This window comes from Dermochelys coriacea, chromosome 2 (assembly GCF_009764565.3).
Source record: "Dermochelys coriacea isolate rDerCor1 chromosome 2, rDerCor1.pri.v4, whole genome shotgun sequence".
NCBI lineage: Eukaryota > Metazoa > Chordata > Testudines > Dermochelyidae > Dermochelys > Dermochelys coriacea.
This window is the reverse complement of record NC_050069.1, coordinates 120,589,934-120,611,680: the sequence shown is the minus strand read 5'-3', so window position 1 is coordinate 120,611,680 and position 21,747 is coordinate 120,589,934. Positions and strand designations below refer to the sequence as shown.

Here is a 21,747-nt window from a genome sequence, read left to right as displayed (position 1 = left end):
TTTCCTCTCCTCTCAAAACTGACAGGGGAATCTTAGCTAAACCCCTAAATTTCATGTTGTGTCCCTTTAAAAAATAATAAAAAAAAAAGATAGTAATCTACACTGAAGACTACAAAGACTAGCATCTTACAATACAAGGTTACTGGGACCACAATTTTCAAACAGAAAGGGTGTGGTTAAAAATTAGAACACATTGACTGGATGATTCTTTCCTGTTTCTAGAACATATTATATTCTATCATGATGGCTGAAGGCTCCAATCCTGTAAACACTTATACACATTCAGAACTCTGTGCCCAAGTAGTCCTTTTTAATAATCAGTGGCATAAAGGCATGTGCATAAGTATTTGCAGGATTGGGCCCTTGCCAGTTTTTATGGTTCTCTGAGACCACCCCCCAGATACCACAGTGATGGGTGGCCTACAAATGCCAACAAAACTACCTTTCTTCCTGCTTTAAGGGTAGTTAAGCAAAGTTACTAGTATTGGTACAAAACCCAGTATCTTGAACGTGTGTTGAAAAAGCAAATTGTAATGGACATGACATGCATTCAGGGCTCACAGACCATGTAAGAGAAGTCAAGATTTTTTGATTGATCACAAGAAAACATGCAAGTGTAGTTTTTCTATTAGCTTATCAAGAACAGTTATTTCTACTATGTTGATACATATTATATATAACTAAATTGTGACTACAGCAGAGAATTTAAAAATAAACAAACAAAAACCGAAGCGCAACACCCCCATGCTGGAGATGAGGTATGCAAGTTGTACAAATATCTCACAATTTATATTTTCCAGTAACTTTCACAACTTAGCATCTCAGAAGGATATTTAGAGGCAGAAGGAAGTGCAAATCTGCTAAAGAACTTGTAACATTATTTTGAAAAGATTCTGCTGTGACACTGGGAAAAAATTAATTGAGCGATTAATCATGCTGTTAAACAATAATAGAATACCATTTATTCAAATAGTTTTGGATATTTTCTACATTTTCAAATATTTATTTCAATTACAACACAGAATACAAAGTATACCATGCTCACTTTATTTTTGCACTGTAAATATTTGCACTGTAAAAAACAAAATAGTATTTTTCAATTCACATAATACAAGTACTGTAGTGCAATCTCTAACATGAAAGTTACTTACAAATGTAGAATTATGTACAAAAAATAACTGCATTCAAAAATAAAACAATGTAAAACTTTGAGCCTACAAGTCCACTCAGTCCTACTTCTTATTCAGCTAATCGCTCAGAGAAATAAGTTTGCAGGAGATAATGCTGCCTGCTTCTTGCTTACAATACCACCTGAAAGTGAGAACGGGCATTTGCATGGCACTGTTGTAGCTGGCGTCGCACGATATTTACGTGCCAGATTCACTAAAGATTCATATGTCCCTTCATGCTTCAACCACCATTCCAGAGGACATACATCCATGCTGATAACGGGTTTTGCTCAATAACCATCTAAAGCAGTGCGGACTGATGCATGTTCGTTTTCATCATCTGAGTCAGATGCCACCAACAGAAGGTAGATTTTCTTATTTGGTGGTTCAGTTTCTGTAGTTTCCACATAGGAGTGTTGCTCTTTTAGGACTTCTGAAAGTATGCGCTATACCTCGTCCCTCTCAGATTTTGGAAGGCATTTCAGATTCTTAAACCTTGGGTCGAGTGATGTACCTATCCGTAGAAATCTCACACTGGTACCTTCTTTGCGTTTTGTGAAATCTGCAGCGAAAGTGTTCTTAAAACGAACGTGTGCTGGGTAATCATCTGAGACTGCTATAACATGAAATATATGGCAGAATGTGGGTAAAACAGCGTAGGAGACATGCAATTCTCCCCCAAGGAGTTCAGCTACAAATTTAATTAATGCTTTTTTTTTTTTTTTTTTTTTTTTTTTTAAAACGAGCATCATCAGCATTGAAGCATGTCCTCTGGAATGGTGGCCAAAGCATGAAGGGGCATATGAATGTTTACAAATCTGGCACATAAATACCTTGCAATGCCAGCTACAAAAGTGCCATGCAAATGCCTGTTCTCACTTTCAGGAGACGTTTTAAATAGGAACGGGCAGCATTATCTCCCATAGCAACTGGCTGAACAAGAATTAGGACTGAGTGGACTTGTAGGCTCTAAAGTTTTACGTGGTTTTGTTTTTGAGTGCAGTTATGTCACAAAAACTATACATTTGTAAGTTGCACTTTCACTATAAAGAGATTGCACTACATTACCTGTATGAAGTGAATTGACAAATACGATTTCTTTTGTTTGCCATTTTTACAGAGCAAATATTTGTACTAAAATAACAATATAAAGTGAGCACTGTCTACTTTGTATACTGTGTTGTAACTGAAATCAATATTTTTGAAAATGTAGAAAAACATCCAAAAATATTTAATAAATTTCAATTGGTATTCTATTGTTTAACAGTGTGATTACAACTGTGATTAATCGCAATTAATTTTTTAAATCACGATTAATTTTTTTGAGTTAATCGCACGAGTTAACGGCCATTAAATCGACAGCCCTAGGAAAAAAAGAGAAAGGAAGTGTTCTTAGTTTCCTTGTTTATACACCGTTCTGCCTTAGTCTGCTAATGGTTACCTAAATCAGTGATGCGCAAACTGGAGGGCGCAAAAGGTTCTCAGGGGAGGCGTGAAGAAACTTCAGCCTTTTGCTCTTTTACTAAAATATACAAATATCACTTTTCACAGCAGACTTACTAGCACCCCATTGCCACCCGTACTTCTGTGCTGCTGCTGGTGGCAGCACACCACTGATCTGTCTACATTATATTTAAGCATAAGGTAAAATTCATCTCTTCAAAAAAAGAAATAAATTTGGTTGAGAAGCCCGTGAAACGTGATACCTGTTATTACAGTTATGACTGAGTCATCCGTGGCAGCTTCTTCAAGTGCTTGAATAATTTCTCTGTACATCTATGTAAAAGAAGGATGAAAAAAAGAACATAAGAAAAAAGCTGTGATGTCACAAAGAGAACCCATACTGAAAATCAAGAACTTGGAAGGGCCAAATTTTCCAAGGACTCCCTCTAAAATTGTGCCTGCAATGTATGCACACAGGTCATGTATGCCTGCAGTAGTTAAATACTGCAGTCTGATATTTATATCCACAGAGCACAGTGTGCTTAACATTTCAGGTGCAAGTTTGAAGGCCAGAATGAGGCCCCTTGAAAAGTGCACATGGATTGGATAAAACTTGTTTTAAAACCTGACAAATGACATTATACATATGTGAATTTAAAAAGAGTTAAAATATAGTAAACAAAGGATCAGATTCCAGTCCCTAATCTGGCTGCCAGCTTTGCAGCTCCTACATCAGGATTCCCCTGAAAATTCTATGCTGCTGGAATTAGTTGCAGAAGTAGATCAGCTATCTAGACACACAAACAACTTTGCAAAAAACAGTTTAGGGAATTTTACATATTCCTTGGTTTAGACAAGGCTATAGAGAGGTCTTGTACATGCGTTTAATAATAATGATACCTAAATCTTCTATAGTGTTTTTCATTAGTAGATTTGACAGCATTTCACAATCTTTTAATTAACCACAGTAGAGCCTTTCTGCAGTTTACAGTCTCAAGTTAGGGTAGGATTTAGGTGAACACTAAGAGCTTTTGAAAAAAATCAGAACTTTAAAAAGCTGTTCATTGCTAGCAAGGTGGTTAGTTTCTGTACATCAACTCAAAGCTAAAGAAAAGATTGAAATGGAAAAACTGAATAGAAGCAGACGAATTGTTTGAAATAGCAGGGAAATGGAGGACACACCAGAACTGGAGGGAAAATAAAAGTCAGCTTTCTGCTTTTGAAAACACACCACTAGGGCATTATGCTGAAGAAACACATACCAAGAGGAAGAGCAGCTGCTGCTTTAGGCTATGATTGGGCATCAGCAAAGTATATTCTTCCAAATTACTTCACAAAAACGTAGCTGCTCACCGTTTGTACACATGCATCACTATACCAAACTGTGGGTCTCATCTGCTCAGTGCTGAAGGTTTTGATTCCCATTGGCTTCAATGGGAGTAAAGGAAGTCAGCATCTCATAGGATTGGGCCCACAATATTTGAAAGACACTCCAAAAAGTTGTTATAAAACTTCACCACCACATGTCAGCGAAACCAGGTTTTTTAACCTGATGTAAGATCATATTTAACCCCTAATGTCAATGTCTTTACCTGTGTGGTGATAGCATTTTTCTTCTCAGGGCGGTTTAGCATTATCTTAGTGATGTTGTCTGCAGTGGTAACCTGTAGGGTTTCATATACATGTTTGCTGTCCGAAGTGGTATCTTTCACCTGGCTAGAAGACTCAGAAGAGACCAAACCTGACACAAGGTCAACATATTTCTGTCTGGCATTGTCCTGTGGGGAGGAAAACCCAAAAATATTATTAAAAAATGCTGGAGTCCAGCTCAGTCTCCTCTGCTTAGTGCAATGATGAAATGAAAATAGGAATTTCTTCTGAGTGTAAATCAAACCAGAAAAATCTTTTAAAATCTTTTTAAAATAGAAGTTATGTTCATCAAGGTGACCAAGATGCAAATAAGGATGTTTACTGAATGAACACTTTGTATGTTGTGTGTCTGGTGAGAGCAATGGCAAAGGTTTTGATGGTGTTGAGTATTGCCAGTGTCAGGAGGAAAATATTTGTCTTGAAAATCCTTATGGTAGAATATGCTAAAGGCAAGAATCATCACTTGGTTTTCCAGATTTGTGACAAGAGAGCTCTCAAGGTATTCTATACTGAGACACACATTGGGACATTCCTTCAGCAAAACAAAAATTTTATTTCAGAATGCAAGTACAGATGGAAAATAAAATGCCAGAAAAGGAGGGTAAGATACATTTTAAACAATAAACTACAGACATGAAAGAAAACTAAATGTTTAGCTCAAAATAAAAAACAAAGTTCTCAAAAAAAATAATCTATTACCAGTATAAAGATTACGAATACTGTAAATTCTTGGTGTGTCACTTGAACTTCAAGAATGGATTATTCTCTAGTAATATGAGTTGTTCAGCTCATTCTACAGGATGCAGTGAGTCCATTTTAAAACCACCATCTACAAACACACACATTTTGTAGCTCTTACAGTTTCATCAGAGAACTGATTTTTTGTATGCATCATTTTATTTTGATAAGATTGCTTAACAGATTTTTTTTTAAAACTTCCATATGTAAAATACTGATATCTCAAAACCTTTACACTTTGTAATCTGAATTCTTTTATGGAGTGATAGAGTCTTTTTTCATTCTAGGGTGCAAGAATGACCCAGACTTGCTCTTCTCTCACTCTAAGAGGTGACGTGGGAATAAACATTTAATTACAAGTGGTAACCTTCCAAACAGAAAGATTTGCCAGTAACAATGATCAGATAATAAGATTGGTCAGTTAGCTCCCCAAAAAAACACCACCAGAAAAACCTTCACCTTCTCTCTCCCCTTTTCTCCTCCCACTTCCAAGTGATTTGGGAAACTTCTTCCTAATGATAGGTGGAGCTCAAAAGTTTTAATTCACAGAAGTACTAAAACTTCTGGATGCTTATCCAAAGGCTTGGTCTAAAAATTGTACTGGAATCTCATGACAGACCCTCTATGTTTCTGGCAGAAACCAGTAAGTGTGGAGACACAGGAAAAATTGAGGGGAGGGAAATTTAAACCAATGTTGAGTTCCAAAGTGATTTCAGTTCAGTTCTAATTTTGCATATACTGGTTTACCTCATCTTTATGCCCCCATACCCAAGGTTAAAGTTTTTTGTTTTCCCCTGCAATTGCTGATCACAGTATTAGCACCCGAAGAGCAAGGAGCTGCATTCTTTACATTGATTTAGTCATTTGATCTCAGAGAGCTACGAAATCACCACCACTGAACTTGGATTTCTCAGAAAAGAATAATTATTCAAAATATTCTTTATAAATGCAATTGTATGTAATTTGGGGTACATTTTAAAAAGAATTTAAAAGCCTAGATTCCCTTTTTGGCAGGATAAATTAAATTGAAAAGATTTGAACCTGCATTTTTAAGCCTATAAATGAATTGCTGTCACAAATCTTAGTACTTGCATCTTAACTACCTCTCTTGTGGCTGCAATCAGGTAAATAAACCATAGGAGCACATTTTGCAAGCACAAATTGTGGCCAAAAAAGAAAGTCTACTCTGTTGAAAACTTAGCTCTTAAGTAATCAATGCAAAAAATTATATTAATATAGGATATTAACATAGGTTGGTGATATGTTGTCCCATTTCAGAACATTGAGTTGAGCAAAATTCAAAGTCTGAAAACCAGGAAATGAAGAGTTAAGGTTGCACACACAACCTTAACTTTGCCCTCTTTCAGCAATGACCCAGTTCTCCCCTTTAACACACATATTTTTACTTTGCCAACTCCAGAGGTGCTGCAGCATACAAGCTCTTCACCTCCTCTTGCAACCTGTTCACTCTCACCCTCAAGATTCCATCTAACACTATTAAAAGATAGACAAGGGGGGAAAGTAGTCGTCCTCCATTTTCCCTAAGGCCTCTCCCCTCCCCCAGCAACCATCCCCATTTATCTCCCTCCCCATGCTGCACCTCAAGCCCCTCTCCACCTCCTAATGTCCATCTCCTCTCAGGAAACATTCACACATTTAATTGAAGTCGTCCCCCCTCCCCAGACTTTGATTACATTTCCCAAAAATAAAATTGCCACCCAGGAGTCACAAATTATAGCAGCCTCCTGACACTCAGTCAAAATCCTTTTGTCTTAAGTTAATCACACACTCCTACCTATCCATAGTTATGTTAAATGAAGGATGTTCAAAGCCATCCATCTTGACGAGGTCTGTGATTCATCTAGTCATTAGTATTGCTCAGGGCACAGACGCTACAAAATTTAGTCGACTTAACTTATGTTGGCATTCAGCCATGCAGTAATTACATCACTTGTGCATGTCTACGCTTTGCTCACATCAGTGGCATGCATTCTCACCAGGAGTACGTCACCCAAGCATATTGAAGCATGTCAGTATGGGGCATTGTGGGATGGCTTTTGAAAGCCAGCAACAGTCAACGTAAGCAACTCAGCATCTACACTGTCACTGTGTCGACCAAACTACATTGACACTGGCTCTGCATCTCTTGTGGAGGTAATTATTAAGTCGGTGTCGTGAGTGAGTTACGTTGACAGGAGCTAAATATTAGTGTAGACACTTACAGAGTCAGGTCAACATAAGCTGCCTTGTGTCAACTAACTGTAGTGTAGAGCAGGGCTCAGTTTAACAGTACAAGGCAACAGAAGGAAACTGGGTTTTTGGGGTGGGGGGCTGTAACTTGGGAACCTTTCAGTCAAATGACCCTGTGGTTGGACCACTAACGCCCCCTGAGGCGAATCAAATTTCAATACAATTCAAGTAACTTTTCAGATTTTAGAACACTTAAAGGAGTTGAGCTTTAAAGCATATAAAATGGTGGGAAAAGGAAACTCTTGCCATTTTTTTGTATTGGAATATGTCCACTATAAAAAAAAATGTACATTTTCTTAAACACCATTCAATTTGGGCACCGCAAAGATTTAGTGGTGCCATGCACTACCTTGGGTAAAACTTGACAGATTAAGATGTATTTTGACCCATATCACATCAGTAGTTTGATCTCTAGCACCACACAAAAAAGCCAACCTAGAAACTTTTTGAAAAATGGCTAGTTCTGGTGAGAGGGGGCTTCTCTCTCTATAACCCCTAGCTGAAATGACCCCAAAATTGGGTCACTAACCCTATCCAAGCACTCTCCTGATAAACACAAAATTTCAAAGAAATCCAAATATGCATGTCAACTTTAAAGGGCTTAGACAGGTTGACCTTTAAACAGAAATTGTGATGTAACCTTAACTATAGTAGTGCTGCTGCTGTGATGTCCAGTTTTGCCATTGGTAACTGGCTGGTGGCTGCTGCTACACCTGGTTCAGTTTTGGTTGTTGTTGATTTGTGCTCTGTGTGGCCCATCTTGATTTGCATTAGGTTGTCACTTATGGCCTAGTCTGCCTGACTTGTCACCTTAGCATGAATCTTATCAGCATCTGTGGTGCTTTTATGTTGCTCCAAAGGAGGACTGTGCAGACTGATAGCTGCAGATTTGGGCTTGGTGCTGCATGAATTAACTTCTTCCAATGTTCTTGCTTCAATCCAGAAGAACATGGTCAATGGTTCTACTGCTGGATGAGCTGGGTCAGATATAGGCCAAGCAGCAGCTAGTGCATACCTACATGCTTCAGTATCTTACAGACTTGCACACTGCACAGCTTGACACATGATTAACTCCAGAGGACATTTGGTGCTGTTGTTGAAATAACAGAAGATGTCAATTAGGAGCTCATCATGAGTAAGGCTGTGTGTCAGATATGGAGGTCACCGATTCCATAACTTTGTGACATTTGCAGCAACTGGCTCAAGGGCAGCAGGTTGGCATGCAGGAAGGCACTTACCTCAGGGGGCAGGCTCCCCGGAAGCGGCTGGCATGCGCCTGCAGCTCTTAGGCAGAGGGGCCAGGGGGCTCTGCACGCTGCCCCTGCCTGCAAGCACCACCTCCGAAGCTCCCATTGGCTGCGGTTCCCAGTCAATGGGAGTTACAGAGCCAGTGTTCGTGGCAGGGGCAGCACGCAGAGCCCCCCTAGCCTTCCCTCCTTCTAGGAGCTGCAGGGACATGCCAGCCGCTTCCAGGGAGCTATGCGGAGCCAGGTAGAGAGTCTACCAGCCCTGCCAACCCTTCTCCCCCCAGCACCAGCAGGGTCCCAGGCCGCGCGCCATCACCCACCCTCCCTCCCTCCCTCCAGCATCAACGGAGATCCCGAACTGCGCGCCATCACCCACTCCCGCCAGCACCAGCAGGGTCCTGGGCCGTGCGCTGCACACCACTGTCCACTTGTCCCCCCAGCACCAGTGGGCCTCTGCCCACCTCCCCCCCCAGCACCAGTGGGGATCCTGGGCAACCCCCCAGCACCCCCAGAGCACCCCTGGCCCAAGTTTAGTTAGGGGTATATAGTATAAGTCATAGACAGGTCACGGGCCGTGATTTTTTGTTTACTGCCTGTGACCTGTCCATAACTTACTAAAAATACCTGCGACTATAACGTAGCCTTAATCATGATATTTTGCACTTCTCTCAGCTGTGATGTGCACAAGGTGAAGTGGGCAGCCCACAAGAGACAGATGTTTCTCTTGAACACACACTGCAACACCCTTGTACACGCCCATCATGACAGAAGCACTGTCGCATCAAAAGCCAGGCGGTTTGGCTGTGGGACTTTCCTGGCATCCATATTTGAATTCAGAAGATGAAAAATATTCTCTCCAGTGGCACACTGTACAGGTTGAGACTGATAGCAACAAGGGACCACTTTACCTTTGCCATCATTAAAATGTTAATAATGATTGGGAATAGCTTGCTGGCACCTGCACCACTGCTGCTGTCCTGGGCTAGACTAAACAATGAACAACGCATGTTTTCTGCTAGATGGTCCACTGTCATTTGGCATCTCTTTGATAATGGCTGTCGTCTTTGTGTGCATCCATACATATTTCCTGGCGATTTCCGAATCAGGAAATGCAGTTTTCAGCAGCTTTGAGACATGATTGCTCACCACAACTGACAAAGTTATGCTCAGCAACAAAGCCTGTTACTAACATTTCAGCACAGGTCTCACTCTCGTTGTCATCTGCGGTAAAGAATTGTTTTATCTGCATGTTGCTGGCTGGTGTTTTTGCTGTCTCAACATGCTTTTTCGCACAATGCAAATTTTCACATTGTTACGACAGCCATGTGACATAGTTCACAGTACACATAATTTTCTCTCTCTCTCAATAGATTAATCACTTTAAATTTGGTTGCATAGCCTATTTTGAACTTCGGAAACCATTCCACTCAGGGTTTTTCTGGCATATTTGGTTCATTTTTATCACCCACATCAGCCATTTTTATCGACAATGGCAGCTGGTGAACTCTGGGGGAAATGGGGTGTAGCAAAATATAAATTATGCCTGCTTGCCCCCACGGCACTCTTTTCACTAGAGTTGCAACCAGAATTTTCATAAGGAGGGCACCCAAGAGGCCTGCACATGTGTATCGGGTTCCCCCTTTGCATAGCCATGACCTCTCCCAATCCCCCTGGCGGCCCAGGTGGCATGCTCTCAAAAGTTTATCTAGATCAGTACTTCTCAAGTTATCTGATGTTGGGGACAGGCAATTTTTTTCCCCCCAATGTACGCGCAGACTGGCAGCCGATGGCTCACGGACCGGCACCGGTTCGCGGACCACCACTTTGAGAGTACTGATCTAGAGCACATTAATATAGTCCAGCAGGGTCTACATGGGGCAGTTAGAGCACGACACACATCTTGTAGCATTGGCTGGGCAACCAGCGCCACAAATCCCATTCAAAATTGCTGAGGCTTCCTTTCTGTCAGACCTTCACAGTTCAATCTGTGCATGTGCTGGGGGAGAAGAACGAACCCCATGGCCACGACACTATTTGCTGCATTTGTTGGACCCGAACAGGGGCAAGTGACACAAAAGTCAGATTTGAGACCTGAATTTATAAATGTATAAATCAGGAGATTATGGAAAATAAGGGAGGATTGGCATTTCTGCCATTGAGCTGGCCAGTTTCAAAATCCAGAACTAGGTCTGCTAAATACAGTAATGTGGCTAGGAAGAAGCAGTCAGGCCTATGGCAGCATAGTGCAAAGACCTAACTATAGTTTGTACAAGGCAGCTCAGCCTTCAGTGTACTGGTGCAGCCATCCCACTCAGACAATGCACAAAGAGCCATTACTTTCTCACACTGTGAGCATCACTGTGTATGGTTACTATTCTAGAATCATAGACTTTAAGGTCAGAAGGGACCATTATGATAGTCTAGTCTGACCTCCTGCACAATGTAGGCCATAGAATCTCACCCACCCACTCCTGTAACAAATCCCTGACCTATGTCTGAGCTACTGAAATCCTCAAATCGCGGTTTAAAGACTTCAAGGTGCAGAGAAACCTCCAGCAAGTGACATGTGCCCCATGCTACAGAGGAAGGCAAAAAACCTCCCAGGGCCTCTGCCAATCTGCCCTGGAGGAAAATTCCTTCCTGACCCCAAATATGGCGATCAGCTGAACCCTGAACATGTGGGCAAGACTCACCTGCCAGACACCCAGGAAAGAATTCTCTGTTGTAACTCAGAGCCCACCCTATCTAGCATCCCATCACAGGCCAATGGGCATATTTATCGCTAATAGTCAAAGATCAATTAATTGCCAAAATTTGACTATCCCATCATACCATCCCCTCTATAAACTTATAAAACTTTGTCTTGAAGCCAGATATGTCTTTTGCCTCCACTGCTCTCCTTGGAAGGCTGTTCCAGAACTTCAGTCTTCTGATGGTTAGAAAGCTTCGTCTAATTTCAAGTCTAAACTTCCCGATAGCCAGTTTATATCAATTTGTTCTTGTGTCCACATTGGTACTGAGCTTAAATAATTCCTCTCCCTCCCTGGAATTTATCCCTCTGATACATTTATAGAGAGCAATCATATCTCCCCTCAGCCTTCTTTTGGTTAGGCTAAACAAGCCAAGCTCTTTGAATCTCCTTTCATAAGACATGTTTTCCATTCCTCAGATCATCCTAGTAGCTCTTCTCTGTACCTGTTCCAGTTTGAATTCATCCTTCTTAAACCAGAACTGCACACAATATTCCAGATGAGGTCTCACCAGTGCCTTGTATAATGGTATAACACATCCTTATCTCTTCTGGAAATACCTCGCTTGATGCATCCCAAGACCGCATTAGCTTTTTTTTACAGCCATATCACATTCGCAGCTCATAGTCTTTCTGTGATCAACCAATACTCTGAGGTCCTTCTCCTCCTCTGTTACTTCCAAGTAATGCGTCCCCAATGTACAACAAAAATTCTTGTTATTAATCCCTAAATGCATGACTTTGCACTTTTCAATTTCATCCTATTCTGAAGTACTGCAGTCTGTAAGCATTGTTTATTAACTGTAAGTCCTTTTAAAAAATAGTGCATCAGTGAAGAGTGATCAACAGTTCATGATCTGAGAATCAGAACATGAGAGATAGCTCTAACAAGAGCTACCACAGCATAATCAATATGAAAGAAAGAAATCATTACCCCTCTGACAATAATTGGGTAAGCGAGGTTAGCTATATTATTGCTAAGCTAAGTGAAGGAAAAATATTTCTGATGCAGTAGTTTGTCTTCTGGAACTAGCAGAAGTTGTTTTAGGAAAGTCAAATTTTGCTAACTGACACGACTTAGGGTATGTCCACACTATGAAATTAGGTCAAATTTATAGAAGTCGGTTTTGTAGAAAGCGTTTTTATACAGTCGAATGTGTGTCCCCCACACAAATGCTCTAAGTGCATGTAGTCGGCGGAGTGTGTCCACAGTACCGAGGCAACCATCAACTTCTGAAGCTTTGCACTGTGGATAGTTATCCCACAGTTTCCACCGCCCATTTGAATTCTGGGTAGAAATCCCAGTGCCTGATGGGGCTAAAACATTGTCGTGGGTGGTTCTGGGTACATATCGTGAGGCCCCGTTCCCTCCCTCCCTCCATGAAAGCAAGGGCACACAATCGTTTTGTGCCTTTTTTCTGTGCAGATGCCATACCATGGCAAGCATGGAGCCCGCTCAGATCAATTTGGCAATTAGGAGCACATTAAACACCACACGCATTATCCAGCAGTATATGCAGCACCAGAACCTGGCAAAGCGAAACCGGGCGAGTAGGCGATGTCAGCGCGGTTACGAGAGTGATGAGGACATGGACACACACTTCTCTCAAAGCACATGCCATGGCAATGTGGGCATCATGGTGCTAATGGGGCAGGCTCATGCGGTGGAACGCCGATTCTGGGCCTGGGAAACAAGCACAGACTGGTGGGACCGCAGAGTGTTGAGGGTCTGGGACGATTCCCAGTGGCTGCGAAACTGTCGCATGCGTAAGGGAACTTCCATGGAACTTTGTGACTTGCTTTCCCCTGCCCTGAGGCGCAAGAATACCAAGATGAGAGCAGCCCTCATCGTTGAGAAGCAAGTGGCAATAGCCCTGTGAAAACTTGCAGCGCCAGACAGTATCGGTCAGTCGGGAATCAATTTGGAGTGGGCAAATCTACTGTGGGGGCTCCTGTGATGCAAGTAGCCAATGCAAGATCTGCTGATATCAAGAGTAGTGACCCTGGAAACGTGCAGGTCATAGTGGATGGCTTTGCTGCAATAGGATTCCCTAACTGTGGTGAGACCATAGACAGAACCCATGTCCCTATCTTGGCACCGGAGCACCAAGCCAGCGAGTACATAAACCGCAAGCGGTTCTTTTCAATAGTGCTGCAAGCACTGGTGGATCACAAGGGACGTTTCACCAACATCAGCGTGGGATGGCCGGGAAAAGTACATGACGCTTGCATCTTCAAGAACTCTGGTCTGTTGCAAAAGCTGCAGGAAGGGACTTTCTTCCCATACCAGAAAATAACCGTTGGGGATATTGAAATGCCTATAGTTATCCTTGGGGATCCAGCCTACCCCTTAATGCCATGGCTCATGAAGCCATACATAGGCAGCCTGGATAGTAGTCAGGAGCTGTTCAACTACAGGCTGAGCAAGTGCAGAATGGTGGTAAAATGTGCATTTGGACATTTAAAAGCACGCTGGCGCAGTTTACTGACTCGGTTAGACCTCAGCGAAACCAATATTCTCCACTGTTATTACTGCTTGCTGTGCGTTTCACAACATCTGTGAGAGTAAGGGGGAAGACGTTTATGGCGGGGTGGGAGGTTGAGGCAAATCGCCTAGCTGCTGGTTACGCACAGCCAGACACCAGGGCGGTTAGAAGAGCACAGGAGGGTGCGGTGCGCACCAGAGAAGTTTTGAAAACCAGTTTCATGACTGGCCAGGCTTCGGTGTGAAAGTTCTGTTTGTTTCTCCTTGATGAAATCCCCCGCCCCTTGGTTCACTCTACTTCCCTGTAAGCTAACCACCCTCCCCACCTCCCTTCGATCACCGCTTGCAGAGGCAATGAAGTCATTGTTGCTTCACATTCATGCATTCTTTATTAATTCATCACACAAATAGGGGGATAATTACCAGGGTAGCCCAGGAGGGATGGTGGAGGAGGGAAGGACAAGGCCACACAGCACTTTAAAAGTTTAAAACTTATTGAATGCCAGCTTTCTGTTACTTGGCCAATCCTCTGGGGTGGAGTGGCTGGAGGCCCCCCCACCGCGTTCTGGGCAGCTGGGTGAGGAGGCTATGGAATTTGGGGAGGACGACGGTTGGTTACACAGGGGCTGTAGCAGCGGTTTGTGCTCCTGCTGTCTTTCCTGCAGTTCAACCATACGCTGGAGCATATTAGTTTGATCCTCCAGCAGCCTCAGCATTGAATCCTACCTCCTCTCATCATGCTGCCGCCACCTTTCAGCTTCAGCCCTCCACCTCTCCTCCCGGTCATTTTGTGCTTTCCTGCACTCTGACATTGTCTGCCTCCACGCATTCGTCTGTGCTCTGTCAGTGTGGAAGGACAGCATGACCTCAGAGAACATTTCATCGCAAGTGCGTTTTTTTCGCCTTCTAATCTTCGCTAGCCTCTGGGAAGGAGAAGATCCTGTGATCCTTGAAACACATGCAGCTGGAGAAAAAAAAAAAGGGACAGTGGTATTTAAAAAGACACATATTATAGAACAATGGGTACACTCTTTCACGGTAAACCTTGCTGTTAACATTACATACATAGCACTTGTGCTTTTGTTACAAGGTCGCATTTTGCCTCCCCACACTGCATGGCTAACAGGGGGGAAAATTTCTGTTCAGCCATAGGCAAACAGCTCAGCAGGAACGGGCACCTCTGAATGTCCCCTTAAGAAAAGCACCCTATTTCAACCAGGTGACCATGAATGATATCTCTCTCCTGAGGATAACACAGAGAGATAAAGAATAGATGTTGTTTGAATGCCAGCAAACATACACTGCAATGCTTTGTTCTACAATGATTCCCGAGTACGTGCTACTGGCCTGGAGTGGTACCATCTACCGTGGTGGATGGAATAAGGCTGCCCTCCCCAGAAACCTTTTGCAAAGGAGTATATCCAGGGAGTATATCCAGGAGAGCCACGAATGCCAGGGCAAATTAATCATTGAACATGCTGGCTTTTAAACCTTGTATAGTATTTTAAAAGGTACACTCACCAGAGGTCCCTTCTCCGCCTGGTGGGTCCGGGAGGCAATCTTGGGTGGGTTCGGGGGGTACTGGCTCCAGGTCCAGGGTGAGAAACAGTTCCTGGCTGTCGGGAAAACCGGTTTCTCCGCTTGTTTGCTGTGAGCTATCTACAACCTCATCATTATTGTCTTCCTCGTCCCCAAAACCTGCTTTTGTGTTGCCTCCATCTCCATTGAAGGAGTCAAACAACACGGCTGGGGTAGTGGTGGCTGAACCCTCTAAAATGGCATGCAACTCATCATAGAAGCGGCATGTTTGGGGCTCTGACCCGGAGCAGCCGTTCGCCTCTCTGGTAGGTTTGCCTCAGCTCCTTAAGTTTCATGCGGCACTGCTTCGAGTCCCTGTTATGGCCTCTGTCCTTCATGCCCTGGGAGATTTTCACAAATGTTTTGGCATTTCGAAAACTGGAACGGAGTTCTGATAGCACGGATTCCTCTCCCCATACAGCGATCAGATCCCGTACCTCCCGTTCGGTCCATGCTGGAGCTTTTTTGCGATTCTGGGACTCAATCATGGTCACCTCTGTTGATGAGCTCTGCATGGTCACCTGCAGCTTGCCCCACTGGCCAAATAGGAAATTGAAATTCAAAAGTTCGCGGGCCTTTTCCTGTCTACCTGGTCAGTGCATCCGAGTTGAGAGTGCTGTCCAGAGCGGTCACAATGGATCACTCTGGGATAGCTCCTGGAGGCCAATACCGTCTAATTGCGTCCACAGTACCCCAAATTCGACCCAGCAAAACTGATTTAAGCGCTAATCCCCTTGTCGGGGGTGGAGTAAGGAAATCGATTTTAAGAGCCCTTTAAGTCGAAAGAAAGGGCTTTGTCATGTGGACGGGTGCTGGGTTAAATCGATTTAACGCTGCTAAATTCGACCTCAACGCCTAGTGTATACCAGGGCTTAGGGAGAAGATATTTAGTTCTTAAAAGTACAGTTTTACTCTGAAAAGTGACTCACTCTAAAATGGCATAGTCGGAAACACATTTTTATTCTTTCTCAATAGATTCCATATAAAAAAGTGTGCTTAGTTTAAAAATAAAAAAATATAGCTCTTCTATCAGCTTTGCAAACTCATCCTGGGGCTCTGGTAATCTACCTGCATTAGTTTGCAAGGCTTACAGTTAGAACCACTGTATTTTTACTTGTAAACTACGAATACTTTTTAATATGGAATCTATTGAGACAGAATAAAAATGGCATACAACTAGGCTATTTTTTAGAGTCACTTTTCACAGTCTTTTAGCCTATGATATAAGTCCCCTATTTCATGTGACAAGTTACCAACATCCATGAAATGAGCATCCATGATGGAAGATTTCTTCCTCTTTTAAAGAAGGAGATAGAAACTAGCTTAATTCCAGTTGTAAAGTCCACAAAGTAGGCACAAGTTTGTTGCTGGGGTAGTGTTGTTTATCAGCTAAAACCAAATTAGACTTTAGTCTAAAGATCCTCACCTTTAACTTCCTTATGACAACACCCAATTCATCAACATACATGTTAGCCAGGAGGCCTTACCCTGGGCCTAGCGTTTGGAACAAGTCATTTTCCATCCAGGATCAGCTGATAAAGCCTTAGTTCTATAGGATATTCTATCTCTTCCTAGAACACCAGAAGCGTGCTCTCTCTCTATTTTTATATCTATTCAACAAATAGAGAGAGAGGGAGGTAGACACCCTTGTTGTCCCCCACATATACACACTCGGGATTAATCTGTATGGCAATGAAAAGTGCTATAAAGCCCATTTCATTTTTTAAAGAAATGCTAAAATGTGACACAATTAGAATGACACTTTTAAAAGCAAGCAAACAAACAAATCTTCCTTGAATAAGTAATTACACCTAATACTCTTGTAGATTAAAATTTCCATCAACTGTTGGTAACACTTTACACCAAGTTTATAAAACAAAAATATAAAACCAAAATATTTTAGAACTTTGTAAGATGTAGTGCAGAATATGCTGATGTCTGAAACATGACTGTCAACTAACACACAATATGATTACACACCAACCCTTCACTAATCAGTATCAAAAATCTGGTTTGTAAATGAAGTGATGAATTGAAAGCAGTGTTATATTCACCTTAGACAAACTGCCAAGTGAACTCCATGCATCCCATTTGGCCTTCTTGACAAAGTCAAGCATGCCAGGCTTCGGAGAACTGCAGGGACCCTCGGTAGCCTGTATAAAGGGTGGAATAAACTCATGTTAGCTTTCAAGTAAGTTCAAATTTCTCAATCAGTAGGCTGGCGGCAAAGAACACAACCACTATCAATCATTACATGATCATGGCACAGAGGCTCTGAAAACAAACAAGTATGCTCCAAAGGAAAGAATACTGTAAAGTCACTATGTCTATATTAAGTCTTAAGTATTCAAGATAAGCATGCAAGTTCTCATGAACCCAATCTCAATATTATACAGACTCCAACCATTTTAATGAATTTTAAAAAACCATGTTTTTAAAAGGTGTATTTGTGTATACAGTTTACAAAAATATCGCTGCATGACATCAATCTTTCTTTAAGAAAAGCACATTACATATACAGGGAGAGAAATATTTAGACCCCAGAAAAGTAAGTTTACTAGCTTACTAATGTCAGCTGTTACTGACAATAACATGTAAGGGTCTATCTTTAAAGAATGTGTGTTCTTGTATTTTATTAAGAGAACAATTAGTTCCTTCAATACAACAAGATATGGCGAAGACTAACCCCCTAGATTAATCTCTCCTCCCATCCACTTCATACCAGTGGTCCACGGACCCCTGGGGGCCTGCAGACTATTTTCAGTCACCTTTCACAGACCCCGTAGACATAAAGACAGGTTTCAGAGTAGCAGCCGTGTTAGTCTGTATTCGCAAAAAGAAAAGGAGTACTTGTGGCACCTTAGAGACTAACAAATTTAGTCTAATAAATTTGTTAGTCTCTAAGGTGCCACAAGTACTCCTTTTCTTTTTCCTTAGACAAAGTTTCAGATCCCAGAAAAGGCATTTCATTTTTCTGATCAGAAGTATGGGAATACCTCCATCTGCAGGTCAAAACCTGGAAGTGGTGTTGTTACCATAAAAGTCCACAGTTTAACACCCTTTCTCACGCTGCATCAAATGCCAGGCCGAGCACGTGCAACTTTTATAGTTGAATTCTGTTCAGCAAGTTTTCAGTCTAGGACTTCTATGGTAGGGGACATGGACCACAGGATCCGCACCTCTATTTGAATGAATTTTTTTAGGGGTCCACAAATGAAAAAAAAAAAAAAAATTGAAAACCACTGCTTCATACCATTACAAAAAGTAACCATTACTACCCTATTCCTTTAGGGTAGTAAGACCTACCCCACTATAGAGGGCTTGCATAATGCTCTCTGTCACATTGTCCACTTTAAGCCTTAGTAATAAATAATACAATGGGTTGAAACTTAAGTTCCTCTAAGCTGCATGGCTGGCAAGCAGCCTATAAAGTACCATGCAGGCACTCAGGGCTGCAGCGAGGAGGTGCAAAGATGCCTCTCCTGCAGCTCCAGCCCCGGAGCTGCTGTGGCCAGGGAGAGGCACCTCTCCCACCCAGCCCAAGTTCCGCTGCGATGAGAGAAGACTCGGGGGAGTCTTTTCTCTCAGCTGTGGCCCTGGGGCAACCTGCACCCCAAACCCCTCATCCCCAGCTCAGAGCCTGCACCTCCCCATGCATCTCAACCTTCTGCCCTGACCCTGAACCACTCATTCCCAGCCCAGAGCCCATACCCCCAGCTGGAGCCCTCACCCCCTTGAACCCCAGCCCTAAGCCCCCTCATCTCTAGCCCCACCTTGAGCCCGCACCCCCAGCTGGAGCCCTTACCCCCAGACTCCAGCCCTGAGCCCCCTCTCACACTCCGAACCCCTCAGCCCCACCCCTACCACACATCACCTCCATATTGGTTCACATAAAATTAATTCCGCACATGCATGAGAAAAATTAGAGGAAACATTGGTTGAAACGATAAACTAAACATTTCACACAAACTAAGTGGTGGATTAATTTTGGGTAATTTTTTCATCTCAGAAATAAATTCTGTAGGAATATAGGACCTGTACAACTGCTAAAAGGGAATTAATTGGATTCTATTTTTTCTTGTGCATCAACAATTCCACACACACTCCCAGTCCAAATCAGGCACACCTCACATCACACTGAAGGTAATGTCATTTATTAAAAAAACAATTTAAAAGCATTTTTGAAATGCAATGAAGTTGCTCAGACACAAAATGTAGAACCCTATAATGCCTTTTAAGAAGAATTCTTTTACAGTCACTTTTCAGACTATAGCCACAATTTAAACAAAAATTGTTTGACCTACCTGTTTAAACAATGCGTAGAGCTTCAACTTTACTTCATTACCAGGGTCCTCCTTCAAAAGCTTCAGCTGATCTTTAGCCTTTTCAAAATCTTCCTGACTGACTCGCATGACAGCTCCAGTCGTGTGCAGCTGAATTACAGGAAAAAAGACAGCATGCACTGTCCTACTATAAGGAAAACAAATACCACTTATAGCTAGCTTTTTTGTCTGCTGCAACTATAAATGTTGTTTTTCAAGATGTTTAATGTTTGCCTTTAAAAAAAAAAATATTCACAGGGTCACAAGTAAATGTTCCAAAAAAAAACCCCAACCACCCAGTAAATAAATACAAAAAAAGTTATAAAAAGTCACTGTAGAAGTTTGATGCAACTCGTAGCATAATTAACCTTTGAACAACTAGTACCTAACCCTTTCCTGTACATAAAATAGAGTGCCAGAGATAGGAGTCCACCAGGATGCTGCCAGAAGAGAAAGGGGACAGAGGGAGAAAGTTATGTGATCAGGTGCCAGCCAAGCTGCAAAACACCAATCAGTTGCATGGGTGGCCAATTGATGTTTGTTTTTACCCATAAATCCATAACTCCACTGATTCCATCTATTCTGGCTGGATTGAAGAACACAATGGAAAAAAAAAAAAGATTGTTAACATGTTCAATGTAGTGTATACAGTAGAACCTCAGTTACGAACACTTCAGGAATTGAAGTTCTTTGTAAATCTGAAACGTTCATAACTCTGAACAAAACATTATGGCCGTTCTTTTAAAAGTTTACAACTGAACATTGACTTAATACAGCTTTGAAACTTTACTTTGCCGAAGAAAAATGCTGCTTTTAACAAATTTAGAAAGAATTTCCTTATCTTGCCAATTTTTTTTAAACTTCCGCTTTATTTTTTTAAATAGTTTAGGTTTAACACTGTACTGTACGTGCATTTGTGTGTGGGGGGAGGGGGGCGGGGTGTGTCTGTTGCTGCTTGATTGTGTGTACTTCCAGTTCCAAATAAGGTGTGTGGTTGGTCAGCTTGCAAGTCTGAGGTTTTACTGTATTTAGTTTACAAGCTACATAAGTCTTAAAAAAAAAAAAAAAAAAAAAAACCCTCTTATAGTCACTGTAATTTTTTATAAACTCCTCAAGTCCAAATATATCCAACATCAAATACTGAAGTCTATTGGTCTGTTTCTCCTCTATGAAGACTGGGAATCAAGAGTAATTCCAGTGAGGGTTGTGGAGTTGCACCACTTTTCTACATTGGTGTAAGAGAAGAATCAGTCCCAAAATGTTCTATTGACCTTTGGGACTACAGCTGGTCAAAATATTGGACTGAAGTTTTTCATCAGAAAATGCATTTTTTGTCATAATTGAAAAATGTTTTGCAGGAATGTAGCGATTTCAATTAAATCTTTTCTGTGAAAAAGGGTTGAAACTAATCATTTTGACTCATTTCATTTTTGTTTTCACTTCTACATTCTAATAATTTTCACACTTATACAGCTGATATTTTATCTACTATAATATTATCAAAAGTGTGTCAAGTTTTCTGAATAAAAAAATTTCTGCATTTCTGTTTTGTGAAAAAAAAATTGACTTTTTGTTCCAATTAAAGAAGGAAACAAATTTTACAATGTCAGTATTTCTCACAGAATGGAAATTCCATTTTCTAACCAGCTCCAGTTGGGACATTAACAGGTAAACATTTTCCAGGTCTTAATTTCATATCATTCTTAGTCATTCTGTTAGTACTTACAGTACAAAAACATTCTTTTGCAGATTAGATCCATAGCAAATAACTCACCTTTTTTTCCTATACATATAGACAGTCAGAATCTTAAAGAAATCTAGGAATAATGCCTTTCCAGGATGTTGCATAATGCAATATCCAACTCCCTTGATTTCTATATCGATCTTATATAAAAGATATTTTATGTTCTTAAGCATGACACAGAAAAAAGTTACAGGCAAAGCATGCAAAGAATACTATTAAAACATTGGATTATAGTGCTTCTCCATGAGATGCAGTTATAAAGCTCCAGGGTCATCTTGTACTAAAATTTATAAGGGCTATCAGAATTTCCATCTAGCTACAGCCCTTCTGGGACACTATCATTAATGATCATTAATCATTAGCATTGTTGAA

The 21,747-nt window shown here is 41.6% G+C and overlaps 1 protein-coding gene across 4 annotated transcripts in view; it reads right to left on the bottom strand.

Moving 5' to 3' along the window:
* ECI2 (enoyl-CoA delta isomerase 2) overlaps positions 1–21,747 on the bottom strand; it is a 66,454-nt gene that overhangs the window by 8,570 nt on the left and 36,137 nt on the right. For 2 of the 4 annotated variants that reach the window (XM_038391520.2, XM_043508382.1), the window contains exons 2-5: positions 19,614–19,779; positions 17,364–17,462; positions 4,205–4,390; positions 2,876–2,945 (exon numbers count right to left, since the gene is read on the bottom strand). In XM_038391520.2, coding sequence (XP_038247448.2) covers positions 2,876–2,945; positions 4,205–4,390; positions 17,364–17,462; positions 19,614–19,779 — 521 coding nt within the window. Of the gene's footprint in view, positions 1–2,875; positions 2,946–4,204; positions 4,391–17,363; positions 17,463–18,305; positions 18,491–19,613; positions 19,780–21,747 lie in introns of those variants that run through there. The other 2 variants (XM_038391527.2, XM_038391521.2) reach the window with 2 other exon arrangements.